The sequence below is a fragment of the Ictidomys tridecemlineatus genome, chromosome 5 (assembly GCF_052094955.1).
Source record: "Ictidomys tridecemlineatus isolate mIctTri1 chromosome 5, mIctTri1.hap1, whole genome shotgun sequence".
Classification (NCBI taxonomy): Eukaryota; Metazoa; Chordata; class Mammalia; order Rodentia; family Sciuridae; genus Ictidomys; species Ictidomys tridecemlineatus.
The window spans coordinates 114317291-114333823 of record NC_135481.1 but is presented as its reverse complement, the minus strand read 5'-3'; the positions used below and the strand labels follow the sequence as shown (position 1 = coordinate 114333823).

The 16533-nt window shown below is 55.9% G+C and overlaps 2 protein-coding genes across 2 annotated transcripts; both read left to right on the top strand.

The window, feature by feature from the left end:
* Positions 1 to 7337: 7337 nt before the first annotated feature.
* Positions 7338 to 9100, top strand: LOC101963508 (alpha-1-antitrypsin-like protein GS55-LT). The gene is given in 3 exon segments (XM_040274323.2): positions 7338 to 7356; positions 7359 to 7562; positions 7565 to 9100. Coding segments are annotated over 3 exon segments (663 nt in total). The 3' UTR covers positions 8005 to 9100.
* A 185-nt stretch (positions 9101 to 9285) lies between these two features.
* LOC101976685 (alpha-1-antitrypsin-like protein GS55-LT) lies at positions 9286 to 16283 on the top strand. The gene is made up of 5 exons (XM_078050782.1): positions 9286 to 9416; positions 12216 to 12850; positions 13545 to 13815; positions 15044 to 15191; positions 16008 to 16283. Exons 2-5 carry the CDS (start codon positions 12217 to 12219, stop codon positions 16197 to 16199), a joined length of 1245 nt encoding a protein of 414 aa, XP_077906908.1. The 5' UTR covers positions 9286 to 9416; position 12216; the 3' UTR covers positions 16200 to 16283.
* Positions 16284 to 16533: the final 250 nt, after the last annotated feature.

The following is a 16533-nucleotide window of genomic DNA, read 5'->3' as shown; positions in this document are numbered from 1 at the left end:
TGGGGAAGAGTTATGAGCCTCAGCCCCTGTGCAGGGTCATTAGCACGGCCCTCTGCCTGCCTTGGGAGGGGCCCCATGATGTCACATCAGCCTCCTGTACTTGGGCATGAGCAGGGTTCCAGCCCCTTTTGTGTGTCCAGAGAGGAGCCCACAGAGGAGAAGGCCAGGAAGCTGGGGCCAGGGGCAGGGAGAAGCCAGCTTAGACCAGGTGGCTCTCAGTCAGTGCTTCCTGCTCTGGGACCCCAGGCCTCTCTCTGCTTGGAACAGACCTAGGAACCATGGCTAGTGTCCAAAGAGGGCCTGAAAGTGTCTGTGCGCCCACAGCCCAGGCCACTCTGAGACCACATTTGATGCCGAATCTGCCTGTTGGCCCAGGTCTGTGCACAGGTCTCTGGTCACATGCCACCTGAGTCCCCCCACCTGTGTGGGCTCCTGTGGGGAGTTGTACCTCTCAAGGAGGTGAACCTGCCCTCCAGGTCTAATGGCCCCTCTGTGCCCACTCCCAGAACAAAGACCGAGTCATTTCTCCCCGTCCCTGGAGACCAGGCTCCTCAGACACCCGCTCATCAGGTCAGTCAGGAGTGTGTGCAGCTCAGGGGGTTATTTCTGAGCAGGTTTGCTCCCGAGTGACCAGAGACAGGGAGCAGGCCAGGGCCAGAACTTTCCTAGGGACACCTCTGTCTAGATGTCAGTTTCAAGGTTGGCTAAGTGACAAGAAGACAGAGCACATTGAGGACACCTGACAGGTGGGTCTCCTGCTTCCATCCTGCCATTGGGAGGCTGGAGAGGGGAGGCCTTGGGCTCCTCAGTGTCCTGGTCAGTGGGAGGCGGAGTTGTGGCTCTAGGGTCTCAGCGTGTCACTCCTCACTTAGTGACTTCCTCCTGAAAACATAATGCTCAAGGTCACCTTGGAAATCCAGGCAGTTACATGAATAACTCTCAGGGTTTATTCTGAGAGGATGGCTGTGGACTAGCAAGACGTTTTTACTTAATATGTGCCTCTAACTCCTGTTCCCTGGGATCTTTGTTCCAGTACAACAATGAATTTTCTTTAAAAAAAAAACAAAACTTTGTTATCTCTGATCACTATGCTGATCCACAGTGTTCCCAGATGATACTGAGTAATTAGCAGCCCTGGAACTATTGGTCAAGGACAGGAGGGTGAGGGACAGCCCTTGCTGGCCTTTCCTTCTCTGCACCTGTGTCCCCCACATCCTCCTGGTGAAGACTGAGTGACGTTCACGAACTCTGGCTGCACTGGTCAGAATGAGAGGGTCCTGCTTCAGCCACCAAGAAGCCCCCAGCTTAATGGCTTGACCCATCCAAGGTGGACTCCTCCTCTCCCTGCCGCTCCTGTGGGAGGGAAAGGACCAACATGGAGCACTTCAGGTTTTATTGCAGTGTGGGCATGCGGTTATGCTCCAGGGGCTCAGGGATTCCAGTGCTGCGCCCCCTCAACACAGGTGGGTGAGCCCCACCCCGCCCAGCTCAGGGCCCCAGGAGGCTGTCTGGGCTGGGCATGGCCAGCGAAAGGGCCCTGTCACTGTGTTTTCATGGAGACACTGCAGAATGGAGATTTCCAGTGTCCTGGCCTCTTGTGACCTGGCTGGGCAGGGAGCTGCCCTGGGGAGAGCAGTTTCCTCTGACTCCTGTGCTGAAGACCCACCAAGCAGCCTCCAGGAAGCCACTCAGGTCCCCACAGAGGCCGCCCTGGCTGCGTGTCTGACTGTGCACTGGTCAGGCGGTGGGGACCCTGGACGCTGACCCAGGAGGACAGCAAGGTCCTCAGGTGGGTGCTGGGGTAGGTGTGTTCTCTTGGTGATGAGTCTCAGGGCTCTGGAGGGCTCTGTGATGCCCACTGATCCCGTTCCCGCCTCTTCACCTACCAACGTCCACCATCACCGAACAACACTCCCATGGTGACATTGTCCTCATGATCTGTGCCCAGATGGGCATGTGTGTGTTTGATGTTTCAACAGGCCCCCTAACCCTGGGCTTCAGGGGTGGACTATTGAACAACAAGTAAGGAGGGACTTGTTCTGGGCTGAGCTCCTGCACCAGGTCCCAGGATGCCACAACATGGTGTCACTCATGAGGGGGTTACCTGAGGATCACTGAGGGAGGTGGCTATGGCTGGAGGAGGATTGCACTGGGGACATGGGGTGTGGCTGGAGGGGGATGGCACTGGGGACTGTAAAGTTGATCCTTCCCCAGTCGAACCCATGGATCCCTGTGCCACGTGGCCTGGGTTGTCACCTCCCTTCTCTGCTTGAGAAGCCTGATAGACATGTTTCATGTCACTGTGGCCAAATTGTGGTCACACTGCAGAGGCTATGCACCCCCTAGGCAGCACCGTGGCAGCATGGGTGGCAGCTGGGGATCTGGAAAATGGACTTATTCCCTATCTGTTTGTTTCTCTGATAACCAGGATGACCTTGACTCACATTCACTGCAGCCTCCCCCATCGCCCCTCTGTGTCCACTGTTTAAATATGGACAAGGACAGGGCTCTGTTTCGTCAGCCCCCATCACCACACTGGTCCTGGGACAGTGGGTGGTGATTATGCTTTTCCCTGGGGACAGCCTCTGGAGACTTATGTGTCCCAGGCTGGCAGAGCAGGATGCAGGCCAGGTGGACAGGGCAGGCTATAGCTGGGCCTCCTGTCATCTTAGCCACAATAACCTCAAATGTCCCCCTCCTTCTCCCCCAGCCAACCCAGAGCCTGGCAGTACCTCTGGTGGGTCACCAGCCCTCCTGAGCAGTGGCAGATGGCACCTAGCTCACAGCCCTGTGGAGCCAAGGTGAGGCCACAGCAGTCCGGGACATTGTCTCTTGTGGCCTGGCCTTTCCTGCCACTGTCTCATGGCAGCCTCTGCAGCCCCTTTGCCTGCATGAGGACCTTCCTCCCCTTCTGCAGATGAGGACAGAAGGCCACACTCCAGATGCGCCCAGGGACAGAACCAGAACAACCCCCCCACGGGCCGTGGTTCTGAGCCCACCTTGTGCACCCAGGGGAAGGGGAGCCCTGGGAAGGCCACCTTCATGGGGTTAGAGCTGACCTTCCCCAGTGACCACTCTGAGCCAGCCGCCGCTGAGCTCAGGGCACATGAGAACACATTTCAGCCTCACAGCCCCTCTGAGGTGGTTCTGTGGTCACTCCCATTACAGATGGGAAATTGGGAACCCAGAGGTGGAAAACTTGCTCCAGATCACTCAGTGCCCAGTACTCAAACTTGGGCACTGGGCTCCAGAGCCCATGCTGCTGACCTGGGCCTACTGTTGAATGCTTCTCTAGGGGCTCAGGCCCTAGTTGGAGAATAGGAAGCCTGGTCTGTCCTGGAGGCCTCTCAGTTGCTCTGTGACCTTGGACTGTAGCTCAGCCTCTGGACCATTAAGCAAAGCCTAGAAAACTGTTTTCTTCCTCTTACCTCATCATCACCAGCCTGGATTCTGGAGTGTTGGGTTACATTTTTAATCCACTGGATTTTGCAGATGAGGGATTGTAAAATGACCTGGGCCAAAGAGGCCAGATTCCCATACAATACCTGGGAAGGAGCCACACCGTATCAATTTGCTGCTCCTTTTTTTTTTTTTTTTTTTTTTTTTTATTCTGGGGGAATGAATTCAGGGCACTGGAACACTGAGCCATATCTCCATCCTTTTTCCTAAAAGAAATTTATTTTAACACTGAGTCTCACTAGGATGCTTAAGTTGAGGAATCTGTCTTTGAACTTGTGATCCTCCTGTCCCAGCCTCCTGAGCCACTGGGGTTATAGGCATGTGTCACTACACCCTGCCAAATGGGACTCCTTCAGAGCTCACTGTGCAGCAGTATTTCTTAGCATTTTATGCATGTTTAATTTGCACAATAGCGCTATAAAGAAGTGCATCCTTATGACCTGGAGGAAACTGAGATTCAGAGAGGTGAGTAACGTGTCCAAGGTCACATAGTGAATACAGAATAGAATTCTAGCATCTGGCCTCAGAGGCTCTCATTTTAGCCAAAGGAGCTTCCTGTCTTCATGACCATGATATCTTGAGGTTTTCTGTTCCTCTTTCTGGTTTCAATTTTATACAAGAGAAAGGGTTAAACTACCAGTTTTGGGGTCAATACATCTAGGAACAAATCCCAGTTCTGTGAGCAACTGATTCTGTGGTTTTCGGTATGCTTCCTGACCAGTTTGGGCCTCAATCTTCTCTGGCATAGAGTGAGGAGCAGGCAGGCGATGTGCAGACTGGTGGGGACAGGAGGAAATGCCCCCTCAGAAGCAGCTCACTGCTGAGCAGAGCCCCTGTCTGGCCTGGGGCAATTGGCCACCTGCAGGCACCCTGCAGGAGTGGACACTTCCCCAGGGCCAGTGCCACCTGCTGGTCACCTTGTTTGTGCCTCACTTCTTCCTTCAGAGGTTCTCCTCCCCACTGTAAGGACAAAGAGGGGAAGTCATTTACCAAGGCCACTGTCACCAGGGAGCAGGGCTGGCTCATGCTGGGCTTTGGTGCTTTCTATGGGTTGTGACCTCAGGTCAGGGCTCCTTCCTGGACCCCGCCTCGTTGCTCTGGGTCAACAACGAGAAGCAGAAATGGTGCGAGATGAGCTGGGTTTGGGGGTCCTCCTTCTCCCTGCCTCACAGTGCTCCCACCCACACCCCCTTCCAGACCCATCAGTGAGCCGCCTCCAGTCCTTTCCTGAAGGCTTGGCCTCTGTGTCTGTACCTGAGGGCTCCAGTCCACCCTCTGCAGCTGGCCTGCCCAGCTCAAGGCTTTGGGGCTGCAGGGTGCTGCCTGCAGTAGCAGTCCAGGGGGAGCAGGTCTTGGGTCCCCGAGCTTTCAGGAACCGGCCAGGATAGAGTGAACCCAGCAGGAAGCTTGGGGTCACTGTCAGGGACTGGGTCTGACATCCATGAAGCCTGGATCCCATGGGCAGGACTGTGTCAGCCCCTGGTCCCAGAGGAGGAAACCAAGGCTTGTTCCACCTTTGCCTCAGCTTCTCTGTGCAGCCTTGGCCAGGCCCTGACCCTCTCTGTCCCCCAGACCCTCACTCTAAAGGGAAGAAATCCAAGGAGGTGATGTGACATGGGAGGTGGACGAAGGTGCTCACCTGGGCTGGAAACCTTCCCCCACGTCCCCCTGCAGCCTCTCACCTCCTGACAGACACCCTGTAATTTAGAATCCAAGGTTTGTGCACAGAGGACGTCATTCATTGGGTCTCTCCCAACGCCCCTTCATCCAACTTTAGAGTGGGGTCCGGGGTCAGTGTTTGCTCAGACTCTTGCTCATGGCCAAAGTTACAGTAGTGGCCCTGCCCAGGACAGAAGCCACAGCCTCTGGCCCTGAGGCCACTGGCCATATGTCCCTTCCCTGCTGAGACCCACCCATCTCCTGAACTCAGGCTCTGATAGATGGTGACTCCCACCACCATGAAGAGTAAGCCAAGCCCAGCCGGGCAGCACAGGGACAGCCAGGGACATATACAACCCCTTTTAGCTCCATCTATAGTGCTGACAGGCAGCTAGTTAAAGAAAAAGACAAAGGTGTGTTCCACAGCGTGTGGCTGGCTCTCTCTGGATTATTTAGACGTGAAGGCCAGGAGAAGAGGTGGTGGAAACCAACAGTTTTTCATTTCATTTTGATGCCTTGTTGGAAAGAAATATTTCCAAAGGTCACGGCAATGAGTGAAGCTCAGGGTTTCCTATTCCCTACTCCTTCCCACCAGTTTTTCCTGCATAAAGTCAGGGACACATGTTTCTCTCAACCCTGTTCAGATGGCGACTTTAGTTAAGGGCTGCCCTTGGCTTCTCTGCAGCTCAGCCCTCGGGTTCCCCAACTGTATGGAGAGCAGGTTGAACTGAGGGCCTGCAGGAGGGCACTTCTCCCCACAGAGCTGGAGGGTCCTGGCCTGGGCAGGGCTGGGGCCTAGGGAGCTCTGGGGTCAGGGCTGGAGCCTAGGGAGCTCTGGGGTCAGGGCTCCATGGCTGTCCACGTGTGGCTGAGGGTGACACTGCCCTCCACCACCTCTAGCAGAGCCTCCTCCCCCTGGTCCAGCCACAGGCCCTGCCCGTCGCTATTGCCTCGTCCTGAGCCATAAAACACAGACCCAGCAGGTCACTCAAAGGCTTAGAGTTGGCAACACACACCAGTGCTTCACTCAAGGGGACACTCCCTCGGAGCCCTTCAATGCACTTTTGGGGTTGAGAATTCTTTAATTGTCCCAAGAACCCCCACTTTATATGTGGGGCCACACAAGGAGCAGAGAGTTCTAATAATCTGTCCTGGCTCACACAGCTGGGGAGGGACAGGGCCCTCCAGCTCCCCTAGTGTCAGGACATGAGTGGCAGCAGGATGGCAGGTGTCAGATCAGGCAAGGGCAGGCAGGGACCAAAGGAGGCAGATTTTAAAAGGCCACTGAATGAGGCTTTATTGAGATATCACTCCTGGTTGGAACTGGATCAGACCACAGAGTGCACAGCTAAGGGTTTGAGGAGAAACCGAGTGGGAGCTCAAAAACTCTGGACTTTCATGGGGCTTACAGAAGAAAAGAAAGGCTTGGGACAGGAAAGGTATTTTTGGATCCCTTGTCCCATTGGAGTTGGTCAGGGGAGCTGGCTGAACTCCAGGATTGGTCAGGGGGTCCTGCTGTTTGACAGGTGTTAGTCAGGAGATCCGGCTGATTGACAGGTGTGTCTGTCAGCACCTGATTGATGTTCTTTTCCTGCACTGGCTGCTTATTCTAAGTCACCACCACCAACATGACAGCAGGTGAACCATACAGGATGTGCACACACCTTGATGCTGAGGTCACAGAGCAGCCTAGGCCTACCCCTCTTCACTCAGGGCTGAGGTACCCTCAGGGCCAGGTGGGGACAGACCCTGCAGGCTCTAGCCCAGCTCCACCACGTCCTCAAGGGGTCCAAGTGCAAGGAGTTTCCTCTGCAGGCAGCATGTTCCCCACAGGACACAGCTTCAAGGTCACTGCAGCTGCCAAGTGGAAGGGCAGAGTCGGGGTGGCTCAGGACCCCGCAGGCCAGTGCCTGAGCTGGTCCCCTACTCCACTTGGAGGCTGACACTGGAAGAGCACTGGAAATCCTCTAGGCTTTGGAGGAGAGCAGTTGTCCCCACAGGACTGTGAAGGAAGCAGAGAATTCACAACCTTTAGGGCTCAGGGCAGCTCTGCATCTCCCTGGGGGTTTGCAGTGATGCAGGTGGAGGAAGTGCTTGACACAGACTGGGCCATATTGGATCTCACTACACCATGGTGGCTCTGCATGGTGTCCATCCAAGCCAGAGAGCCTCATTCTGTGCAGAACTCAGGCCTCTGATCTCCTCTGCCTTGCAGGATGATGCCGTCCTCTATCTTTTGGGCCTCCTGCTGCTGGCCAGCCTCAGCTGCCTGGCCACTGGCTGCCTGATTGAGGATTCTGAGGAGTCAGATGCATCCAAGCATGACCAGGAGCACCCAGCCTGCCACAGGATCGCCCCAAATCTGGCCAAGTTTGCCTTCTGCCTCTACCGTGTGCTGGCCCATGACTCCAACACCACCAACATTGTCTTCTCCCCTATCATCATTCCACGGCCTTGGCCTCGATCTCGCTGGGCACCAAGGCTGACACTCACACCCAGATCCTGGAGGGCCTGGGCTTCAACCTCACGGAGACTGCAGAGGCTGACATCCACCAAGGCTTCCAGCATCTTCTCCAAACCCTCAACAGGCCCAACATCCAGCTCCAGCTGACTACAGGCAGTGTCCTCTTAATTGACCACAATCTGAAGCTGCTGGACAAGTACTTGGTGGATGTCAAGAACCTGTACCACTCAGAGGTCTTCTCCACCGACTTCACAAACACCGAAGAGGCCAAGAAGCAGATCTCAGGAGTGGCCTGGGCTGTGGGCGCACAGACACTTTCAGGCCCTCTTTGGACACTGGCCATGGTTCCTAGGTCTGTTCCAAGCAGAGAGAGGCCTGGGGTCCCAGAGCAGGAAGCACTGACTGAGAGCCACCTGGTCTAAGCTGGCTTCTCCCTGCCCCTGGCCCCAGCTTCCTGGCCTTCTCCTCTGTGGGCTCCTCTCTGGACACACAAAAGGGGCTGGAACCCTGCTCATGCCCAAGTACAGGAGGCTGATGTGACATCATGGGGCCCCTCCCAAGGCAGGCAGAGGGCCGTGCTAATGACCCTGCACAGGGGCTGAGGCTCATAACTCTTCCCCACTCCCCAGGTCCCTCTCGGCAGGGGAGGCCGGGCAGGCAGTATCCTTTCTTCATGTGTGGGAACCTGGGGCTCAGAGAGAGACACAGAGGGTCAGGGAGCTCAGGGACTGCTGGGAGGGGCAGACTGGGGTCAGTTCTGAGGGAGGGACTGACCCGGGCCTGAAAGCAGGCTGGATGCTGTGGCCTTGCAGGAAGGAGCTCAAGTCACCCTCGTGAGCCTTGCAGCCCTCCCTAGCAACATGAGGAGAGAATCTCCATCTTCCCCCTGTGCAGAGCACCCCTTCCCCAGGTCATGGCTGGCCTTCCCTGTCCAGCCCCAGCCTCTGAAGTCCATTAAGTGTGGCCTCTCCTAGTTCTTGTGCGGCCTCGTGAGACAGGACAGAGTTTGGAGTCGTGTGTCTACGTGTTCCTGTGTGTGTCTCCACATGTGTGTGTCTAAGTGTGGTTTACAAGTGTGAACCAAATCAAGGAAGGCCCTAAGGCTCTCAATCCTTATTTGAGTGACAACTGGAAATTTCACAAGATATTTTCCAAAGCACATCTCACTTCATGGGTCAACAGGGACAGGGTCCTGGGCACTGGAGCTCTTCCCTGGCTCTGTGACCACGGCTGCTGACCCTGCCGTGACCTTAGACAACCTTCTCTGGATCTGACAGCCTCTGTGTCCTCCTGAAGTCCTGGGCCTCAAGGCTCCTGTGGCCCCCAGGAAAGGCGGTTCCCCTTTCCAAGGCCCCGTGCACTGCAGGACACTCATTGTTTCCTAAGAGTGTCCGTTCGGTCTTTAGGTGGACATTGGGAACAGATGTAAGATTGACGACGAGGCTCAGGATCTCCTGAGGATTTGTGGGAATCTAAAGTTGATCCTTCCTTAGTCGAAACCACGTGCCCTCATCCACCTGGTCTGGGCTGTCACCTCCCTTCTCTGCTTCAGGAGCCTGAGAGACATGTTTCATGGCACTGTGGCCAAGAGGTGGTCACACTGCAGAGGCTGTGCACCCCTTAGGCAGCACCCATGGTAGCGTGGGTGGCAGCTGGGGATCTGGCCGATGGACTTAGTCCCTGTCTGTTTGCTTCTCTGATAACCAGGGTGACCTTGGCTAATGCCCACTGCAGCCTCCCCCATCGCCCCTCTGTGCCACTGCTTAAATACGGACAAGGACAGGGCTCTGCCTCATGAGCCCCCTTCACCACACTGGTCCTGGGACAGTGAGTGGTGAGTATGCCTTTCCCTGGGGACAGCCTCTGGGAGCCTCTGGGTCCTGGGCAGGTACAAGTAGGAAGCAGGCTGCAGCTGGGCCTCCTGTCGTCTTAGCCACATAGCCACAGAGGTCCCCCTCCTTCTCCCCCAGCCACCCCAGAGCCTGGCAGTACCTCTGGTGGGTCACCAGCCCTTTCTAGCAGTGGCAGAGTCACCTAACTCACAGTCCTTGGGAGCTGATATGTGGACATAGCAGTCGCGGAGACATTGGCTCTGGTGGCCTGGCCTTTCCTGCCAGTGTCTCTTGGCAGCCTCTGCAGCCCCTTTGCCTGGGTGAGGACCTTCCTCTCTTTCTGCGATTGAGGACAGAAAGCCACAGAGGTTAGCCAGGAGCCGGCTGGTACCTTCCATCCCCTCCAGAAGCACCAAGGACAGAACCAGGACAACCCCCCCCCCCACGGGCCGTGGTTCTGAGCCCACCTTGTGCACCCAGGGGAAGGGGAGCCCTGGGAAGGCCACCTTCATGGGGTTAGAGCTGACCTTCCCCAGTGACCACTCTGAGCCAGCCGCCGCTGAGCTCAGGGCACATGAGAACACATTTCAGCCTCACAGCCCCTCTGAGGTGGTTCTGTGGTCACTCCCATTACAGATGGGAAATTGGGAACCCAGAGGTGGAAAACTTGCTCCAGATCACTCAGTGCACAGTACTCAAACTCGGGCACTGGGCTCCAGAGCCCATGCTGCTGACCTGGGCCTACTGTTGAATGCTTCTTCGGGGCTTGGAACCTAGTTGGAGAATAGGAAGCCTGGTCTGGCCTGGAGGCCTCTCAGCTGCTCTGTGACCTTGGTCTGTAGCTCAGCCTCTGGAGCCATTGAGCAAAGCCTAGAAAACTCTTTTCTTCCTCTTACCTCATGGTCACCAGCCTGAGTGTTGGGTTAGATTTTTCTGCCACTGGATTTTGGAGATGGGGGCTGGGAAGATGACCAGGGCCAAGGAGGCCATACACTACCTGGGAAAGTGCCACACCATATCAATTAGCTGATGCTTTTTTTTTTTTTTAGTAATGGGTGCTGTCCCCAGCACCAAAAAATAATAGTAAATAAATAAATAAAATAAAAAATAATAGAAGCAAAACAAAAGCAGCAAAAACATGACATTTAGTAAATGTGACAATGATGGTGACCCTGGGCTGATGTCTGCTCTGCCATAGAATGAGGAGCAGGCAGGTGATGTGCAGACACGTCGGGAAAGGAGGAAATGCCCCCTCAGAAGCAGCTCACTGCTGAGCAGAGCCCCTGTCTGGCCTGGGGCAAGTGGCCACCAGCAGGCACCCTGCAGGAGTGGACACTTCCCCAGGGCCAGTGCCACCTGCTGGTCACCTTGTTTGTGCCTCACTTCTTCCTTCAGAGGTTCTCCTCCCCACTGTAAGGACAAAGAGGGGAAGTCATTTACCAAGGCCACTGTCACCAGGGAGCAGGGCTGGCTCATGCTGGGCTTTGGTGCTTTCCATGGGTTGTGACCTCAGGTCAGGGCTCCTTCCTGGACCCCGCCTCGTTGCTCTGGGTCAACAACGAGGAGCAGAAATGGTGCGAGATGAGCTGGGTTTGGGGGTCCTCATTCTCCCCTGCCTCACAGTGCTCCCACCCACACCCCCTTCCAGAACAATCAAGGTGCCACCTCCAGTCCTTTCCTGAAGGCTTGGCCTCTGTGTCTGTACCTGAGGGCTCCAGTCTACCCTCTGTAGCTGGCCTCCCCAGCTCATGGCTTTGGGGGTGCAAGGTGCTGCCTGCAGTAGCAGTCCAGGGGGAGCAGGTCTTGGGTCCCCGAGGCTTTCCGAAAAGGCCAGGAAATAGAGTGAACCCAGCAGGAAGCTTGGGGTCACTGTCAGGGCCCGGGTCTGACATCCATGAAGCCTGGAACCCATGGGCAGGACAGTGTCAGCCCCTGGTCCAAGTGGAGAAAACCAAGGCTTGTTCAACCTTTGCCTCAGCTTCTCTGTGCAGCCTTGGTCAGGCCCTGACCCTGTCTGTCCCTCAGACCCTCACTCTAAAGGGAAAATTGCAAGTAGGTGATGTGACATGGGAGGTGGACGGAGGTGCTCACCTGGGCTGGAAACCTTCCCCCACCTCCCCCTGCAGCCTCTCACCTCCTGACAGACACCCCTGTAATGTACAGTGCAAGGTTTGTGCACAGAGGACATCATTCATTTGGGTCTCTCTCAACGCCCCTTCATTCAAATTGAAAGTCATGTCCTAGGTCAGTGTTTTCTCAGATCCTTGCTCAAGGCCAAGGGTATAGCAGTGGACCTTCACAGACATGAAGTCAAATCCTCTGGCCCTGAGGCCACTCACCATTTGGCCCTACCCTGCTGAGACCCGCCATCTCCTGACCTCAGGCTCTGAAAAATGGTGTGGGCTCAGCCAAGCCCAATCGGGCAGCAGAGGGACAGCCAGGGAGAGGCGGGCTGGGAAGATGTCCAGGGTCAAGGAGTGCTAGTGCCTGCCAGTGCCTGAGCTGGTCCCCTACAACACTTGCTGGCCAACCCTGGACATGCACCTGAACCCCTCTAGGCTTTAAAGGAGAGCACTTGTCCCCACAGGACTGTGAAGGAAGCAGAGAATTCACACCCTTTAGGGCTCAGGGCAGCTCTGCATCTTCCTGGGGGGTTGCAGTGATTCAGGAGGAGGAAGGGCTTGGCACAGGCTGGGCCGTCTTGGAGCTCACTACACCTGGTGGCTCTGCATGGTGTCTGTCCAAGCCAGAGAGAGACATTCTGTGCTGAACTCAGGCCTCTGACCTCCTCTGCCTTGCAGAATGATGCCATCGTCTATCTCGTGGGGCCTCCTGCTGCTGGCCGGCCTCAGCTGCCTGGCCACTGGCTGCCTGATTGAGGATTCTGAGAAGTCAGATGCACCCAAGCATGACCAGGAGAACTCAGCCTCCCACAAGATTGCCCCGAACCTGGCCGAGTTTGCCTTTAGCCTCTACCGTATGCTGGCCCATGAGTCCAACACCACCAACATCTTCTTCTCCCCTGTGAGCATCGCCACGGCCTTGGGCTCCCTCTCTCTGGGCACCAAGGCTGACACTCACACCCAGATCATGGATGGCGTGGGCTTCAACCTCATGGAGATCTCAGAGGCTGAAATCCACCAGGGCTTCCAGCATCTTCTCCAAAACCTCAACAAGTCCAACAGCCAGCTCCAGCTGACCACTGGCAACGGCCTCTTCATTGACCACAATATGAAGCTGCTGGACAAGTTCTTGGAGGATGTCAAGAACCTGTACCACTCAGAGGCCTTCTCCACCGACTTCACAAACACCGAAGAGGCCAAGAAGCAGATCAACACTTATGTGGAGAAAGGGACCCAAGGAAAAATTGTGGATTTGGTGAAAGATCTGGACAGAGACTCAGTTCTCGCCCTGGTGAACTACATTTTCTTTAAAGGTAAGATGAGTCAATCAGCCTGAGTGGGTTCCCATGGAAACCCCTAAGATGTTTTCCTTCCACCAGTTCTGGAACTTTCCTTGGTAGCACTGTCTGCACTGTGGCAGGGCCTCTCACAGTGGCTCCTCAATCTTCCATGCCTAAGCCCTGAAATGTCTTCTACCATCAGTTAAGTTAGAAAAGAGTTGGTAAAACCCTCAAAATCATTGACTTTTCTGCAGGATGCATCCGAGTCCTAACTGTCCTCCTGCTCACTGGGGACCCCAGCAGGGAGGGCACGTGTAATGTTTCCTGAGTAGAGAGCCACCAATGCACATTGTGGCAGGTGGTGGCAGGGAGTGGCCTTCCAGGGAAAGGCCTTGGAACAACTCTTGATGTGGAGTGTGGCAGCTGGGTGTGTGCAGGACCTGGGTCCACATCCTGCCTCCCCCACTCAATGGCCTTGACATAGGACTAGCCATCTCACCTCTTTGGGATGTGACTGTCCTAACTTGTCATGAACAATGCTGTCAGGATCTAGAAATCCCCCCTGATCTTCTAGTCTTGAAGTACACTCACCCCATCACCCAGGATGGAGCAGAGGTGGGTGAGGAGCTTCCCACCTGGCAGGCTGAGGGCGCCTCTGCTCTCCTCTCACACCCAAGCCTCCATCCTACCTGCTGCCATCCACCTTGCCTCTGTACCCTCCGTCCAGGCACATTGGAGAAACACTTCAAGGCTGATCACACCATGGAGCAAGACTTCCATGTGGACGAGGCCACCACTGTGAGGGTGCCCATGATGAACCGCCTGGGCATGTTTGACCTGCACTACTGCCCCACGCTGTCCAGCATGGTGCTAAAGATGAAATACCTGGGCAATGTCACCGCCATCTTCATCATGCCCAAGGTGGGGAGAATGGAGTATGTGGAGGACACCCTCACAAAGGAATTCCTCGACAAGTTGCTGAAAAAAGATTACAGCGGGTGAGTCAAGGCCGAGGGACGGGACAGGCACAGACCTCAAGGTCCCTCAGGATCAGTGCATCAGAAGACAGCACGGGAAGCAGGGGGGACCATCCCTGGGGTCACAGCTACAGTGAATGACCCTGTGCTACAGGAAATGCCAGGGCTCAGCTCAGGTAGCACTTGAGAAGGGACAGTGGTTGAAGAGTAGGACACAGATCCAGCTGGAGGGTGGACTTCCCTCCAAGAAAGTACATTGTCCCCTCCCAATCAATATCCAGGGCCTCGCCGGGGCACTGACACTAGCACATGTTGTGGCAGAATCAAGGACGAAGTCCTGTCCTGCAGGCTAGGGCAGCAAGAGGGAGGACTTCCTGTAGGACCGGCCGAGGTGCACAGGGGAAGCACCTGCATGGAAAGGCCCAGAACAGGAACAGGCAGCGCTGGGAGCTCAGGGCACGCTCCCACAGGCTCTGTTTCTCTGTCGCATCTCAGGCTGGTTCACTTGTCCCAGGATTCACACAGCTGGGTATGTGACAGAGCAGGTGCACTGTCCTGAGCCCAGCCATGGCCACTGGTGGAGGAGTCACACTGCAGACAGATGTGACACACATGTGCAGGTTAAGGTGCACTTGGATGGTCACCATTGCTGGCCCACCACCCTCCTGAGGTCCCCGCACTCGGGCTGGGAACAGAGAACAATGCATCCTGGGACTGGTCCCTGAGTCTTGGTGCCAGTGTGCAGCCTCAGCACAGGCCCCTGGGCTTGGCACAGGTCCCTGGGGACACCAGATGAGCCTGCAGCCTTGGGTTTTAGACGTGACAAAACTCTCCCTCACTGAGCCTGTGTCCCTCAGTCCTGCTGTACTGACCCATGATGCCCTGGGCCACAGGCCCTGGGGAGGCTCTGGCTGGGCAGGCTGGTGTGACCACGGGCTACAGGATGACGTCTGCTTCTGGGAGGACCCCCGGAAACTGCCTGGAAGGCTCCTTGGGGGAGGGGTGTGCAGGGGCCACAGGAGAAGGTGTTCCCAGTGACGGGAACCTTCTCCATGCCAAGAGCCAGGAAGCTAAAGGTAAAGGGACTTCTTACTTTAAAGGTAAAAGTCAAAGGACTTCGATGGCTGTGGGTGGGTCAGGGCATGAAGCAAGATAACCAATCAGGATAGAAAACACTTTCAGAGCACCATGTGGCCCAGCAGAACCACAGAGACTCTGTGACCACCCTCATTTCCTATCTTCATATCAGCAAAGCCACAGTTCACTTCCCCAAACTGATCATCTCTGGAACCATGGATCTGAAGTCTGTCCTGACACGTCTGGGCATCACCAAGGTCTTCAGCCATGAGGCTGACCTGTCTGGGATCACGGAGGACGCTCCCCTAAGGGTCTCCCAGGTGAGGATGGCCATGGTCCAGGGGTCTGCAGGCCAGGGTGGTGGGGGCCTGCTCAGGCCTAAGGCTGAGGTAGGTGCCAAGGGACACAGCAAGTGCCAGGAGTCCTCCTGAGGATGCAGAGCTTCACCAGCTCTGACAGGGAGGAGGACAGAGCCAGGGAGGTGGCCTACTGTGTCCTTCCAAAAATCTCCCTGAGTGGCCCAATGACCTTTGCATTTTCCTTTCCCAGGGCCATGGAATCTTTGGGCTTCTGTTTACCCACATTAACACTGAGAGGCTTAGGCTCAGTATGTTCATAGAATGTTCTGGAATCTTCCATCTGTGACATTTAGAGATAATTGTGAACCAGCAAATCTGAATTCTTACTCAGTTCTGTGGGCCACATGCTGGGGAAAACAGGAGGGGACAAGGGCAATTGCAGGTCCATGTTGGTGGCTTCCTATAGGTGTCTGGGCACTGGGAAGGTCACCATCAGAGTCCCTGTGCTGAGGACCTCGTAGCCCTACAGGGGGAGGGGATACATGTGCAGGTGACATGGAGGACGATGGTCTTCCTCTTGGGCTCCTAAGGTCCTATCCCAGGGCAGAAAAGATGGAGGTCAGGAAAGGACAGGAGGGGACCAGGCTGAGTCAGGCAGAGGCTGAGATGGGGTTGGGGGGACCTGAGTGACCCACATGGAGCCTAGGACAGGACAGGCTGGTGCAGCAGGAAGGCCCTGGTGAGGTCATATTGGTAGGAGGCTCCCACGTGGGGCCTGGCTGCAGCCTGGGGTGGCGCAGCAGGACCTCAGGGCCCCTCTGCTTCTCTGCCCTCCAGGCCCTGCATAAGGCTGTGCTGACCATCGATGAGAGAGGCACAGAGGATGAAGGGGACACCGTTAAGGGACCCATGGCCCTGACTCTTGCCCCTGAGGTGAAATTCGACAGGCCCTTCCTCGTGACCCTCTATGATCACTCCACCGAGAGCCTCCTCTTTGTGGGGAGGGTGGTGAACCCCACAATACATTAGCCACCTCGGGTGCCAGACCTGGTCCCTGCCCTGCTGGGCCCCTCCCAGATGACATTAAACAATGGGTGGCCTGGCCAACCCTGACGCTGTGGCCTCTGTGTCTCCCTCTGTGTCCTGAATGTCTGTGAGGGCTCCTGGTCACAGCAGCTCTCAGTGACACTGTGTCATGTGTGCGAGGTTCAGGTGCTGCTCAAGGATGACTGGCTGAGGCCAAGTCCTGTGGGCCTGGGCATGTCCATGCTGAGAACTGCTGTCCTGTTTGGAGTGGCCATGTCCCCAGTGCCCTCCCCCCCAGCCACCCCACCTCCCTCAGTGACCCCCAGGGAACCCCTCA

Excerpts from the sequence above, each read along its gene's own strand:
- LOC101976685 (XM_078050782.1), top strand. The coding sequence starts at position 12,217 with ATGATGCCATCGTCTATCTCGTGGGGCCTCCTGCTGCTGGCCGGCCTC. Across the intron at positions 12,851-13,544 it reads GAACTACATTTTCTTTAAAG|GCACATTGGAGAAACACTTC; the intron begins GTAAGATGAGTC and ends CCCTCCGTCCAG. Across the intron at positions 15,192-16,007 it reads CTCCCCTAAGGGTCTCCCAG|GCCCTGCATAAGGCTGTGCT; the intron begins GTGAGGATGGCC and ends TCTGCCCTCCAG.